This window comes from Anomaloglossus baeobatrachus, chromosome 7 (genome assembly GCF_048569485.1).
Source record: "Anomaloglossus baeobatrachus isolate aAnoBae1 chromosome 7, aAnoBae1.hap1, whole genome shotgun sequence".
In the NCBI taxonomy this organism is placed as follows: Eukaryota; Metazoa; Chordata; class Amphibia; order Anura; family Aromobatidae; genus Anomaloglossus; species Anomaloglossus baeobatrachus.
In genome coordinates this window covers 245,418,641-245,438,441 of record NC_134359.1, presented here as the reverse complement: position 1 = coordinate 245,438,441, position 19,801 = coordinate 245,418,641, and the positions used below count along the sequence as shown (strand labels likewise).

At 45.6% G+C, this 19,801-nt stretch overlaps 1 protein-coding gene across 2 annotated transcripts in view; it reads right to left on the bottom strand.

Annotated features, from left to right (window-relative positions):
- Positions 1 to 19,801, bottom strand: part of VWA3A (von Willebrand factor A domain containing 3A) — a 223,666-nt gene that overhangs the window by 178,937 nt on the left and 24,928 nt on the right. For both annotated transcript variants that reach the window (XM_075318003.1, XM_075318002.1), the window contains exons 4-9: positions 11,129 to 11,253; positions 7,223 to 7,300; positions 5,024 to 5,078; positions 3,720 to 3,818; positions 2,320 to 2,426; positions 1,523 to 1,648 (exon numbers count right to left, since the gene is read on the bottom strand). In XM_075318003.1, coding sequence (XP_075174118.1) covers positions 1,523 to 1,648; positions 2,320 to 2,426; positions 3,720 to 3,818; positions 5,024 to 5,078; positions 7,223 to 7,300; positions 11,129 to 11,253 — 590 coding nt within the window. The remainder of the gene's footprint in view (positions 1 to 1,522; positions 1,649 to 2,319; positions 2,427 to 3,719; positions 3,819 to 5,023; positions 5,079 to 7,222; positions 7,301 to 11,128; positions 11,254 to 19,801) is intronic.

Genomic DNA, 19,801 nt, shown 5'->3' with positions numbered 1-19,801 from the left:
CAGTGCAAAGTAGAGCACTGAATATGCCATCCAGTAAACAGCACCGACTAGATCTCCACAAATGCCTTGTACGTGTTCCACCAATACCCTACTCTACAGTGAAAAGGGACAAGATCCCTGAGACAGCTGTATGCAGATGAGGTATTTTCTTTTTTTAAGGAGTTTCTTCTTTGGCCTGGCTTCAAAGCTCACTAAAGGGTCGAAATTGAAGTATAGGGAGGTTATCCGCAATTAGAGAGCCAGTTCTTTCTTTTGGAGGAGAGCTAATTTACATACCTTTTTTCCAATGGTCATTTCCTGGCATGCAAGTCTCCCTATGCCTGGCAGTGTCTACAGTATACCTTAAACTAGGGGTCCCCAACCTGTAGCTCGGGAGCCACATGTGGCTTGTTTTCCAGCTTGATTCATTAGCACTAGGTCTAGCAAACAGATATGAAGAGCAGGTCTCCAGATGATGACTTTTGAATGTAGAGCAGCACAGAAGAGCAGATATGAATGGGAGCTACAGAGGGAACCCCTGGATCTTGGTATTGTCATGATCCAGGACCGGTATTCCCCGCTCCAGTGTTTCACAGACCCGGCCTGGTCATGTCAGGGGTTAACTCCCATCAGTTTCGTTCCGGTTTCAGTAGACACGATATCTGGTTGCTGCACCAGCATTCCAGTGCTGGTTATAGTTTTGCTCTGCAGCCTGTAAGTAGCTCTGGTGAGATTCCCTGTTTGATCTGACTCCTTGTTACCGTGCCCTGATCTGTACCCTCCACCGTCCGTCCTTCTGTCCCAGTCCCTGACTCCCCGCTCCTGTCAGTTGTTTACCCATCCAGGTTCATCCTCTTCCCATGTTTGTGTCTCCTCACCCTCTGGTCTTGTCTTCTGTTCCCTGTGCCCTTTGTGTGTCCCTCCTGTATACCTGATCTCCTGGCATCTGACCTAGGTTCTGTTTTCTGACCTGATTTTGATCCTCCCTTTGCAGTGACTTGACTTCCCGGCTAGACCCTGACTGTTTGACTACTCTATTGCACCCTGGTGGTTTACCTGTGAACTGCCTGCTGAGGTAACTCTGCTGTACTTCAGCCTCCTTTCTGTTACAGTGTTACTTTGACTCTCCTTCACTACTCTGCTGCCACCTAGTGGGGAATACGCTGTACTATGTCTTACCAGCCCTTTGTACAGCGTGACAGGTATACTGCCTTGGTCTGATTTCTGCTCATAAGTTTGGCTGTCATTATACCGGTAATGGAGGCTCTGGGTGTCACTATAGTAAGGGGGGGGGGGGAAGGGAGCTAAATGTGGCTGTGACCCTCTCTGAGCTGAATGTGGCTTTCAAGATCAGAAACGTTGGGGAACACTACCCTAGACTTTAATAGAGAAATTAATGAAAGGCATTTTCTGGGGCAATCAGCGGTTGTATATATACAATAGAAATCAAACTGTATAGAGACAAATGTTATACATTGTTATATGTGTTTTTAATTAATTAATATGCTCCAGAGAAGTTAGCAAGCGCTTTATAATCCCATACCAGTTGCTTACAATCACCACAAGCGTATCTAGGTCCTGAATCTGGAGAGCTTTGCGAAATGCTAGGAGTAAGTTACAGCCACCTCGGGGCTGCATCTCCTGAATCCACTGTCTTGCTTCATGTAATCTATAGAGAGATGAGAATATAATCTGGTGTTACAGAATTACCACCACAATTTTCAAAATTAAATGTTTCATAGGACAATTCCTGCCAGGATTGAATGGAACCAGGTGAGGAAGCAATGCAGTCGCAGACATGAGACTGTATTATGTCCAACTGTGTACACACTCTAAAAATGAAAGAAAATCTGTCACCGGGATTTTGATACCTAATCTGAGAGCAGCATAATGTGGAGACAGAGACCCTGATCTCAGGGACGTATCACTTACTGGGCTGCTTTCTGTAATTTTTATAAAATCACTGTTTTATTAGCAGTAGATTATCACTAGCGGACTAGTTGACCTGCTGCCAGTTAGTTCAACCACGCCCCTACCACTGATTGGCAGCTTTCTGCCTATGCACAGTGTACATACAAAGCTATCACTCAGTGGTGTATGCAGGATTATAAAGAGCTCAGCATTCAGAGAACTGGTAGCTCTGTAGCAGATGAATCAATTTTAATCAAAACCACAGCAACTAGTAAAACAGATACATCGCTGGGATCAGGGTCTCTGCACCTATGTCATGCAAAAACCTGGTGACAGATTCCCTTTATATTATCCCATCAGACAGGCAAAAAGAAGAGAAATATAAATTGTAAATATCTTGAAATTGACTTTATACTAGAAGATACTTACACTCGAATGTTAACATCTTGTGGATATTCCCATGGACAAGACACATCAGTTCCAAATGACATAAGAAACATCTTCTCCTTGTAGCAGAGCTGCTCATCCACCAGGCACTAAACAATACACAAAGTACATCTCATTGAAGTGACCCACAAATGCGACAAAAAAACCATTGTTCTGTGCCATACTTCACATAAGCCTGTTTATAAAATGGTAAATTGAGGAATATTAAATAAATATGTGTATTCAGATACTGTAAAACCTGGAGTGTAACTGTGTGAAATACTGCAGGGAGGGGGGGGGCTAAAATACAACCAATAGTCCAAATGTATATTATTTTCCATTTTTTGTGTGTTTTTGGAATATGATAGCATATAATTGACTGTATAACTGTTAACGTCAAAATTAATTTAAAGAGGTTGTTTGGTGAATACAGGATATAACCTATAGATCGGTGGGTGTCCTAAAGCTGGGATCCACATCACTCGCAGAACCAGGATATATATATTTTTTGTATCCCTGATGGAGCATTTTTATCTCCATTAGAACAAAGTGGAGGAGAAGACTCGCCGCTACATTCATTGCCTATGGAGTCACCAAACAAAGCTAAGGGCAGCGCTTGTCAGCCCCATAGGAAATTAATGGAGAGTTATTTGGGCAATTGCACCTCCAATCCATTCTGAAAAGGGAATAAATATGCTCCATAAGGGATAAAAAAACAAAACAAAACTTGTTTTGCCAATCGTTGTTGTTCCCAGTGATGGGACCCCGCTGATAACAAAGTTATCACCTATCCTGTGGAGCGCAGCGGCCTTGAAACTGGCTAGGACCAGGAAAGAACGGCATGTGTCGGTTATTTTAGCCAGCCTTAGAGCAGCAATTACAAGCTCTATATGAAAGCTTGTATGCACTGCACTCAGCCTGATGAAGAAGGAAAGACTCCTTCAAAACGCGTAAGAGACTCATGCCAATCACCACTGACAGGCTCCCCGTCTAAGCTCTGTGACTTCACTCTGCTTTTGCGCATGTGCCCACCCGATGGACGAGCTTCTGGCTGGAGCTCCCTGCCACTCAGCGCTTCACTGATTCACGCGCCGCTTCCAACGCCATCATACCTGTCCATTCCTTGTACAGCGCGGTCGCTGTGCTACTACATACACCAACGATCAGGTGTCTCCCCTCCTCTGTATCTCCATCTTGTCAGGCAAGACACCGCCGCTTCCTGCAGCGCTCCTCAAGACACTCCTGTGGGCATCTTTGTATGCACACAAGAGCTGTAAAGTATGGTAGCGCAATAGTCCTTGGTACTATGTTCTCTTCTTTTCAGATAGCCATGAGGACTCATTATTTCTTTTTAATAATCAGCTAACATGATACAAAAAAAGAATTCTAGTATAGTTTATTACCAAGAGGCCTCTTAAGAAATCCATTCTCCTTGGACCACAGTTTAGATGAGATGAATCGATCATCAGACCTACATTTTTCCCTTGAACAAGGCCAAACATCTAGAAAATAAAGCAAGTAATCAAAAATATAGATGAGCGAAGTAATATATAATGCAGGTTTTACATCAAAATGTATAACCCCTTCCCAAATGGTCAATATTCCACCTTTGTGATTTTGTTATTTTAGAAATTTGTAGAAAAAAAAAAATAGTTTGTGTCTCCATGTTTTAAGATCGATATTTTAATTTCTTGGGTCAATGGACTTGTGTGATGGATTTTTTTTATTGTGCAACTTTAATACAGTTGAATGCTTTACGGCGCCACAAAGCATTCAACTGCAGTAAAGTGCTGACAGCAGTGGCAGCCCTGTGTATTGGACGCTATCACGGATTGGTCTGTGTGCCTGCGGTCCACAAGAAGCACTCATCTATGATTGTGTCCAATACACAGGGCCGCCGAGGCTGTCAGCGCTTTACTGCAGTTGAATGCTTTGTGGTGCCGTAAAGCATTCAATGGTAGTAAAGCCATGACGACATCCTGCAGTGGCCGCTCCGTGCACTGGACACTATCATGGAGGGGTCTGTGTGCCTGCGGACTGCAAGAAACAGCAGGAGGCACCGCAAGCACAGAGGAGAGGTGAGAATACCTTTATTGTGTGTAAACAACGAACAACGGGGCATGGTAGGGGACAAGGGGGGATTCAGCAGGAGCACATTATTAAACAATGGAATCATTACTGCACAGGACATTACTAAACAATGGGGACATTACAGCAGGGGACATTACTAAACAATGGGGACATTACAGCAGGGGACATCACTAAACAATGGGGATATTACTCGGGTCAGCTTATACTCGAGTATACACGATATATCCCAAACTCTATATTTTAACTGGAAAAGTTGGGGTTCGTCTTATACGCCGTAAAAGACGGTACTTATTACTTGAATCCCAAAACTCCACTTACTTGACCTCTGCAGGCAATCACTATCCACATTTGACATAAGCCTCAAAAGCAAACATCACTATGAAGTTCAGGGTATTCCTGCAGAGGTCACATGTTGGTTTCGACTTCATCACTGCAGTGACCATAAGCGACCACCAGAGCGGCAGTGCAGGAATGTTGGAAATTCCACTTGTAATGAAGATTTCCATTTGTATAACATTCTTCGCTTGTGCAACATTTGTGATATCTCTATTGAGCTTAAACTGACCTCTACCAGTCATATAACACTCTCATAACACTGGAATCATTTCTATATTACCTTCCTGCTCCCTTCCATTAACCAATGAATTCTTTTCTGGAAGTGATCAATTGCCCTAAAAAACAAAAACATGTTGTTTCAGGATGGAGAGAGACAAGAGAGGCTGGATCCTACAGACAGATTCCCTTTAAGAAAAGAACATGACTACCACATTAAGATCACACAGGTACAAATATTACTTTGCAAAACGACAAAAATCAGGATGTGGAGTTTAGTATACTGTAAGTAGCAATAATGATACATTACATGGGGCACTGGTTTTGAAATGTATGACAATAGGTAAGCAAAAATGAACTTGTGTGTACTGGTTACTGAGAGCGTTCCCTACTATTGGCTAAGGGGACACAGGCTGCACAATACTAGAATATCTGTTTTCTAAACAAAATGAATTTCTAAGAGGATAGAGCCAACAGAGGAAGTGGAAAGATCTTGTCCAAGATGTCTTCCAAATGATCTGAAAGTAGGGGATGCAATAAAATTAGTTATCACCTAATAAATGGCCACTGTTATGCTGATGCCACTGGACCTACCGCACTGCAGTACGTATATTAGGTTAGGTTCACATTTCCGTTGTTTTGAATCAGTCACAATCCGCTGCTCTGGTAAACAACGCAATCTGTTTGGCGGATTCCGTTGTTTCACATAGACTTATATGAGAGGCGGATTGTGACTGATGACGCTGCGTTGCATCCTCCGCCCGACTGATCAGTTGTGAAACGACTGACCATCGGGCGGCAGGAACGCAGCATGTATCGTTTTTGAGCAGCGGAATCCTTATGATTTCGCTGCGCATGCTCTCTCTCGGCGGCCGAACGATCAGCTAATCACCCGGCAGCCGCCTTCTGTGAGCGATCAGCTGATCACCCGGCAGCCGCCTTCTGTGAGCGATCAGCTGATCACCCGGCGGCCGGCTTCTAAGAGCGATCAGCTGATCACCCGGCGGGCGGCTAATGAGAGTGATCAGCTGATTGTTCACAATAGCCAGCCGCCGGGGGATCATCTGCTTGCTCTCAAAAGCTGGCAGCCGGCTATTGTGAATGATTAGCTGATCACTCTCATTAGCTGGCCGCTGGGTGATCAGCTGATCGCTCAAAGAAGCCGGCCGCCGGGTGATCAGCTGATCGCTCTCATTAGACAGCCGCCGGGAGATCAGCTAATCGCTCTCAAAAGCCGGCGACCAGGAGATCAGCTAATCGCTCTCAAAAGCCGGCGACCAGGAGATCAGCTAATCGCTCTCAAAAGCCGGCGGCCGGCTATTGTGAACGATCAGCTGATCGTTCTCTCTCTCACGTTGTACAATGGAAACCGCTTTCTAATTCCAATTCTTGTCATCCGTTGTACAACGCATCAGTCACAAGCGTCAAGCAACGCATGTGACTGATACAAAACAACGGAAATGTGAACCTAGCCTCAGGATATATTAGGGCTCCCAGGCTGACCCTAAAACTGGGGCCCCTGCGTTGTTCCTTATCTCAAAGGTAGGCTCGATGGTAGCCAGGTTCGAGGCCCCAGGGAGTGGGCCGAAAACCCAGTAACAAAAACCTCACAAATAAGCAAATACAAAGATAAACGAAAATTTGTGCGCACTGCACTCAAACACAAAGGAGGGACAATAAGTGAATTGGGGAGTAAAGCAAAAGGGATAGGAAATAAATGCACAACCAGAGAACTCACACACCACACAGAACCACAACTTGTTGATCACCATAGAACTGGATAACCACAGGAACTGAGGAAGCAGAAGCTATATCCGGCACTCAGCCCCAGGAACCAGAAACTTATAAAGGGTGAAGGCGGCTGAGGATGATGATCACCTGAGCTCCTAGCAGATGATCACAGGCCAGCAGGAATTAATTCCTGCTGTACTGGAGAGCAGTGCAGCCAGAACCAGCCAATGCCCAAGACAGGCTGGGCAACTAAGGAATTCCAGGCTGCTTGTCGGACTCTGCAGTGTGAACAGAGTCGAACGCCTCCATGACACACAGCGAGTGCAGCGCCAAACACCGCACAAGAGCCGAACCACCAAAGCATAAGCGTTGGACCAATTACCAGGTATGGAATGTGTTTTATTATTGTCTAATGCCTGATTTTTGGCAATCTTTTTTTTCCATTCTTGGACAACCTCTAACATGACAGACCTTTGTTACATTTATATATTTTCATGGTCTCAAATCATTTGTAGGTTTGCATTGTACGTACTCCTGAATTTTCATTTCAAATTCATTTACAGTCTCTGCTGTCAGTTCTATTTGCTTGGCTGCGTTTCTTGATGGTTTCCTTAAAAATAAAAATAATTTGTTATATATGAGTACAATACTCTTCTTTACATTTTACTCCTCCAGTTATGAAATGGTTAACCAACAACACAAAGGAATGAGAATAAAAACTAATGCAAAAAACGTGGTGTTGTGTCTTGTTACAAAACTATTTCTAAACTGCAGTTTTGAGAATAAAAAACAGAAGGTAAAGTAGTTATTACGGGATACATCCATATTTTTGGTGCTAATTTTCAGGAATATAACAAAAGATTGAAGCAAGAGTAAAGATTCATGACACTGTGCGGTATTTTGGAAAAATTTGAGGGTCCAAATTCAATTTGTTTTGTTTAGTTTTGAAGTGTTTCACCTTTTTTGGGTCTTCTTTTAATTTGTAGTCTGTGTTATATGTATCTATCAGTGTTTGTTTTACTGATACGTCATCAGTCATGTCACAGTAATCACTGTCGGCTGCTGTGTGTCGCCGTGGGTGATCCCCGCACGTCTGCTGATTTAAACAGCAGACGTGGGGCTAACAGGCGCAGGTGGATCTGCGATCCACCCACGCCTGCTTGCCACTTAGATCGTGCTGTCAAAATGAGATTTAAATGGCCACGGCGTCCCACAAAAAATAAGCCCTCATTTTGCAAGAGTGATGGAAAAATAAAAAAGGTTACAGCTCTTGGAAGAAAGGAAGCAAAAAACTAAAAATGGAGAATCGCCCGGGGGTGAACTTTCTGCATGTGGGCGAGCTTTTTGTTTTCCAGATGTTTGAGGTCGATTCATCAATAGCGACTTTTTTAAAAGTCGCAACATTTTTAGCATAAGCTGAACATGCAACTTTTAAATGCAAAAACAAAACGCAAACAAAAGTTACATGCAAAAATAAAGAGCATTTCTGCATCTGCATGCACAGTGAAGCGATGGCTTTTCAAGGCTGGTTTGGTGTCAAGAAGGCCAGCAAGGAAGCCACTTCTCTCCAAGAAAAACATCAAGTACAGATTGACATTCTCCAGGAAGTAGAGGGATTGGACTGAAGAGGACCGTGGTAAAGGTAATTTCTTGGATGAAGTCCCCTTTAGTCAATGGATCAGAAGGGGTTAAAGCCACACTGCTGTACATAGAAGATGAATGCTTGTATCTTTAGTATGTGACTTTAGTCAATGCGTTTCGGAGTAAAGGCCGCTTTACACACTGCGATATCGGTAACGATATCGCTAGTGTGGGTACCCGCCCCCATCTGTTGTGCGACATGGGCAAATCGCTGCCCGTGGTGCACAACATCGCCCAGAGCCGTCACACATACTTACCTGCCTGGCGACGTCGCTGTGACCGGCGAACCGCCTCCTATCTAAGGGGGCAGGTCATTCAGCGTCACAGCGACGTCATAGCAGCGTCACTGAACCGCCGCCCAATAGCAGCGGAGGGGTGGAGATGAGCGGGACGTAACATCCCGCCCACCTCCTTCCTCCTGTATTGCGGCCGGGAGGCAGGTAAGGAGAGGTTCCTCGTTCCTGCGGTGACACACAGAGCGATGTGTGCTGCCGCAGGAACGAGGAACAACTTTGTTACTGCTGCAGTAACGATATTTGAGAATGGACCCCCATGTCACCGATGAGCGATTTTGCACGTTTTTGCAACGATGCAAAATCGCTCATAGGTGTCACACGCAACGACATCGTTAAAGCGACCGGATGTGCGTCACCAATTCCGTGACCCCAACGACATCGCATTAGTGATGTCGTAGTGTGTAAAGCCCCCTTAATTCTCCTTGATGATCCTGATGAAGGAGAATTACTTTGAAACGAGTTGATTAAAGTTACATATCAAAGATTCAAGCATTCATCTTCTATGTACAACAATGTGGCTTTAACCCCTTCCAATCCTCTGGATAATTGAAGTATCCTCGATACACGGGATTAAGGCAACTGTTTATACAGTGGTTATGTCTGACACAACCCCTACAGGTGGGCAAAACCATATTCTAGGTTGCTCCTTATACCACAGGTCAGACCCTATTGCACTTTTTTTCTCATTTAGCAAAGTCCTCTTTAGACTGTTTGGGACAACCTTGAAGAATGATAACCAAAGAATAAAAAGTGAGCAATACCATGAGTCCTGTGTCATGTCATCAATAAAGCATACTGACACCAATCTCATGTGTGGGGGCTTCTTATCCATGGAGGGGGCTCACTCACAATTTTGCCAAAGATCACTTCCCGGAATAAAGAATTGGATCTAAACATCCTCCAAGAGTGACTTCTCCAAACAATCCAGGAGAAATTTGGCGATGGACAATGCTTTTTCCAGTGTGGTGGAGACCATGTCACAAGGCAAAAGTGATAACTAAGTTGCTCAGTGAACAAAACATTGAAATTATTCCATGGCCAGAAAACTCCCCAGATCTTAATCCCATTGAGATCCTATGATCAGTCCTCAAAAACTGAGTGGACAAACAAAACACAGAAATTGTGATAAACTCCAAGCTTTGATTAGACAAGAATGGGTTGTCATCAGTCAGGATTTGGCAAAGGAGCTGATATCCAGCTGCCAGGGTGAAGGGCAGAAGACTTGAAAAATTAGGGACCCACGCTTTAAATATTGAGTCATTACATAAACTTCATGTTTGTCAGTAATAACTTAAAAAGTTACAGAATGCTGATAATAGTTCTTTAGTAACCATAGAAACATACAACTAAAAGAACAAAAGCAATGGAGAAGCAAACTATGTGAAAACTAAAATATACATAGATATATACAGAGATGAGCAAAAGGGTAACAATGTTTTAAACTCTTTAGGGTACCGTCTCACTAAACGACGTACCAGCGATTCCGACCTGGTCAGGATCGCTGGTGCGTTGCTACATGGTCGCTGGTGAGCTGTCAATCAGGCAGATCTCACCAGCGACCAGGTCCCAGCCTGCAGCGACGCGTGGAAGCGATGCTGCGCTTGGTAACTAAGGTAAATATCGGGTAACCAAGCAAAGTGCTTTGCTTGGTTACCCGATATTTACCTTGGTTACCAGCGCACACCGCTAAGCGCTGGCTCCCTGCACTCGTAGCCAGGGTACACATCGGGTTACTAAGCAAACCGCTTTGCTTATTTACCTGATGTGTACTCTGGCTACATGTGCAGGGAGCAGGGAGCCGGCACTGGCAGCCTAAGAGCGGCATACGCTAGTAACCAAGGTAAATATCGGGTAACCAAGCAAAGTGCTTTGCTTGGTTACCCGATGTGTACCTTGGTTACCAGCGTCCGCAGCTGTCAGACGCCGGCTCCCTGCACATTCAGATCGTTGCTCTCTCGCTGGCAAACACAGCGATGTGTGCTTCACAGCGGGAGAGCAACGTCCAAAAAATGAACCAGCACTGTGTGTAACGAGCAGCGATCTCACAGCAGGGGCCAGGTCGCTGCTTAGTGTCACACACAGCGAGATCGCTGATGAGGTCACTGCTGCGTCACAAAAACCGTGACTCAGCAGCGATCTTACTAGCGATCTCGCTATGTGAGAAGTACCCCTTACTTTCAGGCCCCATATCTCACCATCCACTACAGACTACCTTTATTTTATAGACAATCACCTTGGCTATCTCATACATAAATTTGACTTGCAACTATTTAGCATATAATTATGTATGCAGATTCTTGTCATGTCACTGCATTGTTACTGTTTTGCACCTGATATTTGAAAAATCTTTTTCCTCTAGTATACTACAAAGTACAACCTGTTCTCACATCTAGGTTGATTCCCCTTTTGCTCATCAGTGTATACACACATTTATAACAGAATCGTAGTAATTGATTATCTTCATGTCCACCTTGTTGGGTTTTGGAAATAATGTGACTCACATGACAATGTTCCCCAGCTGTAGTAGATCTTGGATGGTGAGATGTCGGGAGTCTATACCGTGGTGGAGAACCCATTCTTCAGAGGCCTGTGTATCATTCTGACCATTATGTACAGCTGTCGATTTCTGCAGATAAAAGGTAGAGGTGTGTTCACACATTACGTACGTTCTGTGGATTTTCTGTCCGGATTTTCATGACCTCTTCAACAAGTTACTTTTTTTTCCAGACTGGATATTCATTTGTTTTACAGATTTTTCAATCAGCAGCATGTCAATTTCACCTTAGTTCCCCATAGACATGAACTGAGTGGCTTATACTGAACCTGTCACCATGAAAAGGCCATCCAGTCTACAGGCACCATGTTATGGAGGCGGGGGGGAAATGTGTGGATTCATATGTAGTTTTGTGAGAAAGGATTCAGTATAAACTGCGTTTTCATCATTTAAACCTTTGCTTTTTCAGGGATTTTTGGCCAAGTGGGTGGTCCTATCAGTGATTGACAGCTATATATTAGTAGACACTTATACAAAGAAAATTTCCAGCCACTGCTAGGACCGCAAATCTCAGAAAGAGCAGAGATTTACATGGTAAAACAAATTATATCACGTTTTCTCACAACACTATATATCACCTCACCATATACAGTGCCTACAAGTAGTATTCAACCCCCTGCAGATTTAGCAGGTTTGATAAGATGCAAATAAGTTAGAGCCTGCAAACTTCAAACAAGAGCAGGATTTATTAACAGATGCATAAATCTTACAAACCAACAAGTTATGTTGCTCAGTTAAATTTTAATAAATTTTCAACATAAAAGTGTGGGTCAATTATTATTCAACCCCTAGGTTTAATATTTTGTGGAATAACCCTTGTTTGCAATTACAGCTAATAATCGTCTTTTATAAGACCTGATCAGGCCGGCACAGGTCTCTGAAGTTATCTTGGCCCACTCCTCCATGCAGATCTTCTCCAAGTTATCTAGGTTCTTTGGGTGTCTCATGTGGACTTTAATCTTGAGCTCCTTCCACAAGTTTTCAATTGGGTTAAGGTCAGGAGACTGACTAGGCCACAGCAACACCTTGATTTTTTCCCTCTTGAACCAGGCCTTGGTTTTCTTGGCTGTGTGCTTTGGGTCGTTGTCTTGTTGGAAGATGAAATGACGACCCATCTTAAGATCCTTGATGGAGGAGCGGAGGTTCTTGGCCAAAATCTCCAGGTTGGCCGTGCTATCCATCTTCCCATGGATGCGGACCAGATGGCCAGGCCCCTTGGCTGAGAAACAGCCCCACAGCATGATGCTGCCACCACCATGCTTGACTGTAGGGATGGTATTCTTGGGGTCGTATGCAGTGCCATCCAGTCTCCAAACGTCACGTGTGTGGTTGGCACCAAAGATCTCGATCTTGGTCTCATCAGACCAGAGAACCTTGAACCAGTCTGTCTCAGAGTCCTCCAAGTGATCATGAGCAAACTGTAGACGAGCCTTGACATGACGCTTTGAAAGTAAAGGTACCTTACGGGCTCGTCTGGAATGGAGACCATTGCGGTGGAGTACGTTACTTATGGTATTGACTGAAACCAATGTCCCCACTGCCATGAGATCTTCCCGGAGCTCCTTCCTTGTTGTCCTTGGGTTAGCCTTGACTCTTCGGACAAGCCTGGCCTCAGCACGGGTGGAAACTTTCAAAGGCTGTCCAGGCCGTGGAAGGCTAACAGTAGTTCCATAAGCCTTCCACTTCCGGATGATGCTCCCATCAGTGGAGACAGGTAGGCCCAACTCCTTGGAAAGGGTTTTGTACCCCTTGCCAGCCTTGTGACCCTCCACGATCTTGTCTCTGATGGCCCTGTTATGCTCCTTTGTCTTTCCCATGTTGACCAAGTATGAGTGCTGTTCACACGTTTGGGGAGGGTCTTAATTAGTCAGAAAAGGCTGGAAAAAGAGATAATTAATCCAAACATGTGAAGCTCATTGTTCTTTGTGCCTGAAATACTTCTTAAGGCTGGAAACACATCTATGCGAGTAAAATCGGTCCGACTGGGCTGAAAAAAACTCGGCTGATTTTAGTTCACGTTAGGTGCGAGTGCAACGCAAGTGCGATGCTATTTCTGAATAAATTAATGATTTTACTAGCGTGTGTAATGCGTGTGTAATGCGTGTGTAATGCGTATTTTTTACTACGGTATGTCATCTGCCATTCAGCTCTGCTACATGGCCGCTGACAGCAGACACAGACAGCCATGTAGCAGAGCTGAATGGCAGATGACAGCAGACACAGACAGAGCCGCACAATCAGAATGAACTCGGGTGAACTTCACCCGACTTCATTGTCATGCTGCGGCTCTGTCTGTGCCGCGTCCTGATTAGTGGTCACCTGTGAAGGGTTCACCGGTGACCACTAATCCCCCGAGTGACTGAAGTTAGCAGCCCTCTCTCATACTCACCGATCCCCGATCCCCGGCGCTGCACGGCTTTCTCACTGCTGCAGCGGCTTTTACTATTTTGAAAAAGCCGGCCACTCATTAAACAATCTCGTATTCCCTGCTTTCCCCGCCCACAGGCGCCTATGATTGGTTGCAGTGAGACACGCCCCCACGCTGAGTGACAGGTGTCTTACTGCACCCAATCACAGCAGCCGGTGGGCGGGTCTATACTGTGCAGTGAAATAAATAAATAAATAATTAAAAAAAATGGCGTGCGGTCCCCCCCAATTTTAATACCAGCCAGATAAAGCCATACGGCTGAAGGCTGGTATTCTCAGGATGGGGAGCTCCACGTTATGGGGAGCCCCCCAGCCTAACAATATCAGTCAGCAGCCGCCCAGAATTGCCGCATACATTATATGCGACATTTCTGGGGCTGTACCCGGCTCTTCCCGATTTACCCTGGTGCGTTGGCAAATCGGGGTAATAAGGAGTTATTGGCAGCCCATAGCTGCCAATAAGTCCTAGATTAATCATGTCAGGCGTCTATGAGACACCCTCCATGATTAATCTGTAAGTGAAAGTAAATAAACACACACACACATGAAAAAATCCTTTATTAGAAAGAAAAAACACAAACACATTCCCTCATTACCAATTTAATAAGCCCCAAAAAGCCCTCCATGTCCGGCGTACTCCACGGACCTCCAGCGTCGCTTCCAGCATGAAGGTGACAGGAGCTGCAGAAGACACCGCCGCTCCGGTCACCTCCAAGCAGCAACTGAGGTGAGTAGCGCGATCAGCTGAGGTGTCACTGAGGTTAATCGCGGCCACCGCTGGATCCTCCAACAGTGACAGCGGGTAACCTCAGTGACAGCTCAGCTGATCGCGCTACTCACCTCAGTTGCTGCTTGGAGGTGACCGGAGCGGCGGTGTCTTCTGCAGCTCCTGTCACCTTCATGCTGGAAGCGACGCTGGAGGTCCGTGGAGTACGCCGGATATGGAGGGTTTTTTGGGGCTTATTAAATTGGTAATGAGGGAATGTGTTTGTGTTTTTTCTTTCTAATAAAGGATTTTTTCATGTGTGTGTGTGTTTATTTACTGTCACTTACAGATTAATCATGGAAGGTTTCTCGGGGAGACGCCTGACATGATTAATCTATGACTTATTGGCAGCTATGAGCTGCCAATAACTCCTTATTACCCCGATTTGCCAACGCACCAGGGCAAATCGTGAAGAGCCGGGTACAGTCCCAGAACTGTCGCATATAATGTATGCGGCAATTCTGGGCTGCTGCTGACTGATATTGTTAGGCTGGGGGGCTCCCCATAACGTGGAGCTCCCCATCCTGAGAATACCAGCCTTCAGCCGTATGGCTTTATCTGGCTGGTATTAAAATTGGGGGGGACCGCACGCCATTTTTTTAAATTATTTATTTATTTATTTCACTGCACAGTATAGACCCGCCCACCGGCTGCTGTGATTGGGTGCAGTAAGACACCTGTCACTCAGCGTGGGGGCGTGTCTCACTGCAACCAATCATAGGCGCCTGTGGGTGGGGAAAGCAGGGAATACGAGATTGTTTAATGAGCGGCCGGCTTTTTCAAAATAGTAAAAGCCGCCGCAGCAGTGAGAAAGCCGTGCAGCGTCGCGCCGGAGATCGGGGATCGGTGAGTAGAGAGAGGAGGGGAAAATGACCGACAGACTGTGAGAGAGGGACAGAGATAGTGACGGACCGACAGAGAGAGAATAGAGACCGAGAGGGAGAGACCGACTGACAGAGAATAGTGATTGACAGACATTGGGAGACATCGCTCGTTTCCAGTGTTTTAGGAAACATGCGAGAAATGTATTTAGAAAATCGGATGTCACTAGGATGGTGTGAGTGCCGTCCCGTGACATCCGATTTTTTACACGCTCCCATAGACTTGCATTGGAGAAACTCGCAGTAGAAACTCGCAAAAAAGCAGCATGCTGCGATTTTTTTCTCAGTCCGATTTGGACTGAGAAAAAAATCGCAGATGAGAGCTGAATCATTCACTAACATGTGTCCGATTCCAATGCGAGATTTTCTCGCATTGCTCTACTGCGAGGAACTCGCAAGTGAGAAGCAGCCCTAATACTTTAGGGGAACCAAACAGAATTCTGGTGGTTTGAGGGGTTGAATAATAAATGACCCTCTGAATAAACTTTTCACAATTTAAAAAAAAAAAAAGAAATACCATTCTTTTTTGCTGCAGTGCATTTCACACTTCCAGGCTGATCTACAGTCCAAATGTCACAATGCCAAGTTAATTCTGAATGTGTAAACCTGCTAAATCTGCAGGGGGTTGAATACTATTTGTAGGCACTGTATATACCGTATTTTTCGCTTTATAAGACGCACCTGATTATAAGACGCACCTAGGTTTTAGAGGAGGAAAATTAAAAAAAAAATATTGAGCCAAATAGTGTGCTAAAACATTTTAATAAAATTAAAAAAAAACATTATTTTAACAATTTAGACTCAACAGGAGGGTCTGTTATGGGGGGATCTGTGGATGATGCACTGCTGTGGGGGACCTGTGGATAACGCACTGCTATGGGGGACCTGTGGATGACACTGCTATGGGGGACCTGTGGATGACACTGATATGGGGGACCTGTGGATGACACTGCTATGGGGAACCTGTGGATGGCGCACTGTTATGGGGGACCTGAGGATGATGCACTATTATGGGGGACCTGTGGATGATACTGCTGTGGGGAACCTGTGGATAACGCACTGCTATGGGGGACTTGTGGATGACGCACTACTATGGGGGACCTGTGGATGACGCACTATTATGGGGGAAATGTGGATGACGCATTGCTATGGGGGACCTGTGGATGATGCACTATTATGGGGACCTGTGGATGATGCACTGTTATGTGGGATCCGTGGATGACATGGCTATGGGGGACCTGCATGATGCACTTTTATGGGGATCTGGGACTACCACCCCCCTCATCCTTAGGAATACACCCATGTACTGTATACCATACATGGCTGTATTCTGAAAGATGAGGGGGGTGGTAGTCACATTTACACTTTGGCCACTACATTAGTCCCTCCCTGGAGTGTTTACACTAAAGGACTACAGCCCCCATCATCCTTCAGAATACACCGATTGATACAGTATATTCTGAAGGCTGATGATGGGGGTTGTGTTCCCCATTGTTCCCCCATGTTCCTGACATTTGTCAGGCTCAGATCACTGATTGGTGGAGGCAGCTCTGCAGAAGTTGTCTCCACCAATCAGCATCCAGCCCTAGCGAGGAGAGGGAGAATCGTTCTTCTCTCTCTCCTCTTTCTTATGATAGTCTCCGTCTGCTGCGGAGTTCTAAAATGGAGCCCGCGCATGCGCAGATCGCGAACTTCGAGAGCCGCGATCTCTATCTGCGCCTGCGTAGCCTCCGACGCGATGGACTTCAGGAAAATGGCTACGGAAGGCAGCGCATGCGCAGATGGAGATCTCGCTTCTCTGAGATCTCCATCTGCGCCTGCGTCACCTCCGCAGCCATTTTCTGGAAGTCGCGTTGGAGGCAGCGCAGGCGCAGATAGATTTCGGCTATGGTGACTGCCACCGCAGCCGATTGCCGGAGGATCCATGGCGGCCGCCACGGCAGCCGATTGCCGCGGGATCCATGGCGGCCACCTCCACAGCCGATTGCCGGGGGATCCATGGCGGCCGCCACCGCAACCGATTGCCGCGGGATCCATGGCGGCCGCCTCCGCAGCCGATTGCCGGGGGATCCATGGCGGCCGCACCAGCCTCCTGTGACTCACTCCACCGCCGGATTACTGCCCGGTAAGTTACATTCACTTTGTAAGACGCACCCCTTTTTTACCCACAATTTTGGGGGAAAAAAAGTGCGTCTTATAAAGCGAAAAATACGGTATATTTATTTATGTTATAGGGAGATATACACATTTCTATAGAATGTTTTGCAGCAACTTTGGCCATTCTACATTACATCGCATCACAATATCATATAGCTAAACATCACATATCTATCTCTCTATATATGCTACTGCGTTCATACCCTCTATCACAGCAATATGTAAGCAATAGTTTAGGCTGCTTTCACACATCCGGTTTTTCCTGTGCAGCACATTCCGCAACCGGTTTTTTTTGCCGCCGGTTGCGTTTTTTTTGCATAGACTTACATTAGTGCTGCATGGGCTTGCATTCCGTCCGGTTTATGCCGCATGCGGCAGATTTAGCCGATGCCGCAGCCGGATGGAACGTTGCCTGGCACGTTTTTTTATCCGGCAAAAAAAACGCATCGCGCCGCATTCCGGCCGATGCGGCGCGATTTGCAATGCATGCCTATGGACGCCGCATGCGTTTTTTTCCACTGCGCATGCTCAGTAGTGTGCCGCAAGCGTCAAAAACCGGACTGGCCGCTTGTAAAAAACTTATGCAAAGGATACGGTTTTGTCGCCGCATCCGTTGCATAGGTTTTAGAGACGGATTGGCCGGCTCTGCTAAAACCGGAGGTGTGAAAGCAGCCTTAGAAATGTTTGTGTTGTAGCTAGTTTTATTACCATAGTATTTCATAGCTATATTACAGTTCTATCACTAGGTGGCGCCATACCCCTGCTCATGTTTTTTAACTTGCAGCAAGTTGGTGGCACAGGAAGGCTGGTTTCACACTACGTTTTTTTGTGTAAATCAGATTTTATTCGAATAAAGAACATGTTTACAAGTTATAGGATAGGCAACATATGATATACAGTAGAATAACTCAAATCTTGGAGGTAATAAGTAATACAACACTTTTCTACTTGCATAATAATTCCTTTGATTACACACTTCAGGTCAGACTATCATCACCAATGTAATAGCTTTGCTTTGGGGATGGTGCCCACTGGGTGACCAACAATCCGACCCCCATACAAAAATGTATGTAGCCTCGTTTAGAAATGGGAGGCAACGTAGATGCACAAAGTCTCTGAGATGACAATCCTTTCTAACAATGTAAACATAACATAAAATGTAGAAAGAGGAAAGAAAGATGAGAAAACAGGAAATGTAGGGGGAGTAGGGAAAAGAAAAGAAGGACGAAGAAGATGTCTCGTCTGTGTCATGTGCATCCCCCGGCACTTTTGTTTTGTGGAATGGACAATCACAGAGGTCTCACGCCCCCAACTGAAGCTTGAAGCCATAGTACCAGGTCTGGTGTCTCTCTATACATAATCCATGGCGCCCACAGCCTGAACACTCGCTCCCCCGAGTCAGACGCCTGGCCGACCAGCTCCTCCATCCTATAGATCTGGTTCCTCTCGGCCACCAGTTCAGCCCGCGAGGGCACTTTGGTCTGACTCCAGTACCTTGGGATTAATCTCCTTGCCCCCATCAAAAAATGCCTTAACAGGCTTCTCTATAAGTTGGCGATCGAGATATTGCTTAAGGATAGAAGAGCCAGTTCCGGTGTCGGCTCAAACCTAGTGGATGACACTTTATTCAGAATGGCAAACACGTTTAGCCAAAAATATTATATGAGAGGACAAGACCACCACATGTGGATGTATGAGCCTCTATCATTTGAGCATCTCCAGCATTCTTCAGAGACAGATGGGAACATGGAATGAATTCTGGAGGGGCAGTGATACCACCTAGAAACTATTTTGTAGCTCCGTTCCTGTGACGCTACATCCAGCGACGACTTGTGGGTAAAGAGTAATAATTTTGAGCGTTCCTCACGCGTGAGGGGTCTCCCCAAATCCACCTCCCATTTCAAGAAGAAAGGGGCATCATCCTCCCGTCCAGACAACTCAATCTGGAACATTTTGTATAGCAGGGCAATGGTGTGTTCCAGAGGCTCTCCCCCCAGACACAGAGACTCAAAGGGCGTCAAGGGTCTATAAAAGTTAGTTTGTGGTGAAAGGGAGTTAATAAAGCTCTTCAATTGCTCATAACCAAACCAAGCTCCTGCGGGAGTGCGGTTGTCAGGAAAGAAAGAATGAAGGGGCCTCATACCCAAATTGGACACTAGATCCCTCATTATGGACACCATGCCTCTGGACATGTGAAGAAATATGTTGCCTGTTAAATCTGTCGGGAGTAGAGAATTATTATGTAAAGGTGTCAGTGGTCCAAGTATAGTGGAAATGCCCAGGAGCGCGTTCTAACTCCTGAGAAATGAGGACAAGCTCTTTACGAGGAACAGCCTGGTCTGAGTGCACGGGTGCGAAGGGGCTGGCGACCACAACGCTATGAGAGGGG